Raw genomic sequence first — 2,326 nt, forward strand, 5'->3', positions numbered from 1 at the left:
AAAAAAAAAAAAAAAAAAAAAAAAAAAAAAAAAAAAAAAAAAAAAAAAAAAAAAAAAAAGAAAAGAAAAAGAAAGAAAAAAAAGAAAAAAGAAATGGGTATAAAAGCAGCCCTATCTCTGAGTGCTTCTGAGACCATAACGGCATGCCTCCATCACAGTTAACCCAGCTTTCATCTGGGAGGGAGTTATCTTTTCACTGGTGGGAAGGCATGTGTAAGACATCACTTCCGGTTGGGTGCAGGCCCTGGTTCCCCTGATGAATGACTTCAGGTTGGGCTCCTTCCAGCCTTCCTGCAGGCGGCTGACCATTACCCTTGTCCCCTGTCCTCAGGACAAACACCAGAGCTTTTTGATGCCTTCATCTGCTACTGCCCCAATGATATTGAGTTTGTGCAGGAGATGATCAGGCAGCTAGAACAGACAGACTATCGGCTGAAGCTGTGTGTGTCCGACCGAGACGTCCTGCCAGGCACCTGTGTCTGGTCCATTGCCAGTGAGCTCATTGAGAAAAGGTTGGTGAGACATCCCAGTGGGCAGGTGGGTGAGGTCCAGAGGCTAGGACTCCCCTGCCATCTGGACTCTATGCTGGGTAGCCTGGGTACCGTGATCCTCCCAGAGGCTAGCTTCTGGGGGTAAGCTGAAGGAAGTCATCAGGACGCCTGCGTTTTGCCGCTCTCCCTTAGGTGTCGCCGGATGGTGGTGGTTGTTTCTGATGATTACTTACAGAGCAAGGAGTGCGATTTCCAGACCAAGTTTGCTCTCAGCCTCTCTCCAGGTAAGTTTTGGCCTGCTTTTGTCAGGGAGGGGAGGAGAGGTATAGCCTTAAGATTCCAGACCAAGCATGCAGGACCAAAGCATGCCAGATCTCTGAATGAGTGTACCTGCGAAGTTCTTTATGTCGTGGATATGTACCATGGGTACCTAGCTGGTGGGGCACTGGTGTTATCCCTTGCTTTGGAGACAGGGTCTGCCCCACCACAGGGCAGGGGCCTGGTCCCAATACCACACCGTTTGGCCTCCAGGTGTCCAACAGAAGCGGCTGATTCCGATCAAATACAAGGCGATGAAGAAGGACTTCCCCAGTATCCTGCGGTTCATCACTATCTGTGACTATACCAACCCTTGCACCAAGTCCTGGTTCTGGACCCGCCTTGCCAAGGCTTTGTCTCTGCCCTGAAGATGGCCCCAGGAGCTCTAGGTCTGTCAGCCTGCCCTTGCCTCCTCTGACCCTGTAGGAGGCAATTTATGGTCCACTCATCCCTAGAGGTTCTAGCTGGACTTCCACAGCATCCAGACTCCATGTGGACACCCTCCCTCAAGTCCTGGATGGAAAGAGTGGCTGAAAGTGACTTTATTGCTTGCTGGGTTGTCAGCGAGCACAGTGATTACCAGGGTCAGATGAGTCTAAGTAGAGGACCAGCTAAGTTACATCCGAGCCATCTTTGGCCTCAGTTTCTCCACCTGAGGAACAGGATGTGGAGATTGGACAGGAACATGGGAAGACATTGTTCTGGCTGAAGGAGAGCTGGTTATTATGGGACCACAGGACGACTTCCTCCTGTCTCCTGTCCGCCTCACTTTCCTGTCCCTCCTTTTACAGGGCAATGCGGAGGTGAGCTGACTTTGACCCGGATTCTCTGAAACTGTCCTATCTGTATCTCTAACCCCCTCAGTCTCAGTCCCACCTTCGGTGGTCACTGGTCTGGGTAACTGGGGTTGCTTTTCTCTCCCATGTAGCCGTGCCTGTGCACGTATTTCAGTTTTGCCTTGCTTGAAGAGGATCCTGTCCTCTGACATGCCTGTCACTTATAGTGGCCCCAGCAGGGCCACCAGGATGATGTCATCAGGGAATCTTCCTCTCTGGCCCACCAACACCGAGACTTTCTACCAACTTTCTGCACCTCCATTACCTACTTGGTTAACAAGCAGCAAATACAAAAAACGTGCTTTCCCCAGTGCTTGGAGTCTTGTTCATGAAGATGTGTGTAAATACACTACACACTTGCTCCTTTACACACAGAGACATCTGCATACATGTGTTTACTTTGGGACAGCTCCCAAGAGTGGCTGAGTGGAAGAGTTCCACCGTCAAGGAGGCCTGGCCATTTCCCTGGACAAAAATGGGGTGTCTTTACTACAGGTGGCGCATGCCTACAATTCCAGCATTTGTGAGGTAGGGGCAGGAAAATCAGGGGTTCAAGGCTCGCCTTGGCTACACACCAAGTTTAAAGGCCAGCCTGGACTACATAGCAGTCTCTCTCTCTCTCTCTCTCTCTCTCTCTCTCTCTCTCTCTCTCTCTCTCTCTCTCACACACACACACACACT

At 50.5% G+C, this 2,326-nt stretch overlaps 1 protein-coding gene across 1 annotated transcript; it reads left to right on the forward strand.

Moving 5' to 3' along the window:
- Nucleotides 1-264: 264 nt before the first annotated feature.
- LOC126496436 (myeloid differentiation primary response protein MyD88-like) lies at nucleotides 265-2,320 on the forward strand (the record flags this gene model as incomplete). The annotated part of the gene is made up of 3 exons (XM_050133943.1): nucleotides 265-512; nucleotides 684-775; nucleotides 1,023-2,320. Coding segments are annotated over 3 exons (495 nt in total), but the record flags the coding sequence as incomplete, so codon positions are not given.
- Nucleotides 2,321-2,326: the final 6 nt, after the last annotated feature.

Source organism: Alexandromys fortis, unplaced genomic scaffold, assembly GCF_014885135.2.
Source record: "Alexandromys fortis isolate MF-2015 unplaced genomic scaffold, M_Fortis_MF-2015_v1.1 scaffold_4393, whole genome shotgun sequence".
NCBI lineage: Eukaryota > Metazoa > Chordata > Mammalia > Rodentia > Cricetidae > Alexandromys > Alexandromys fortis.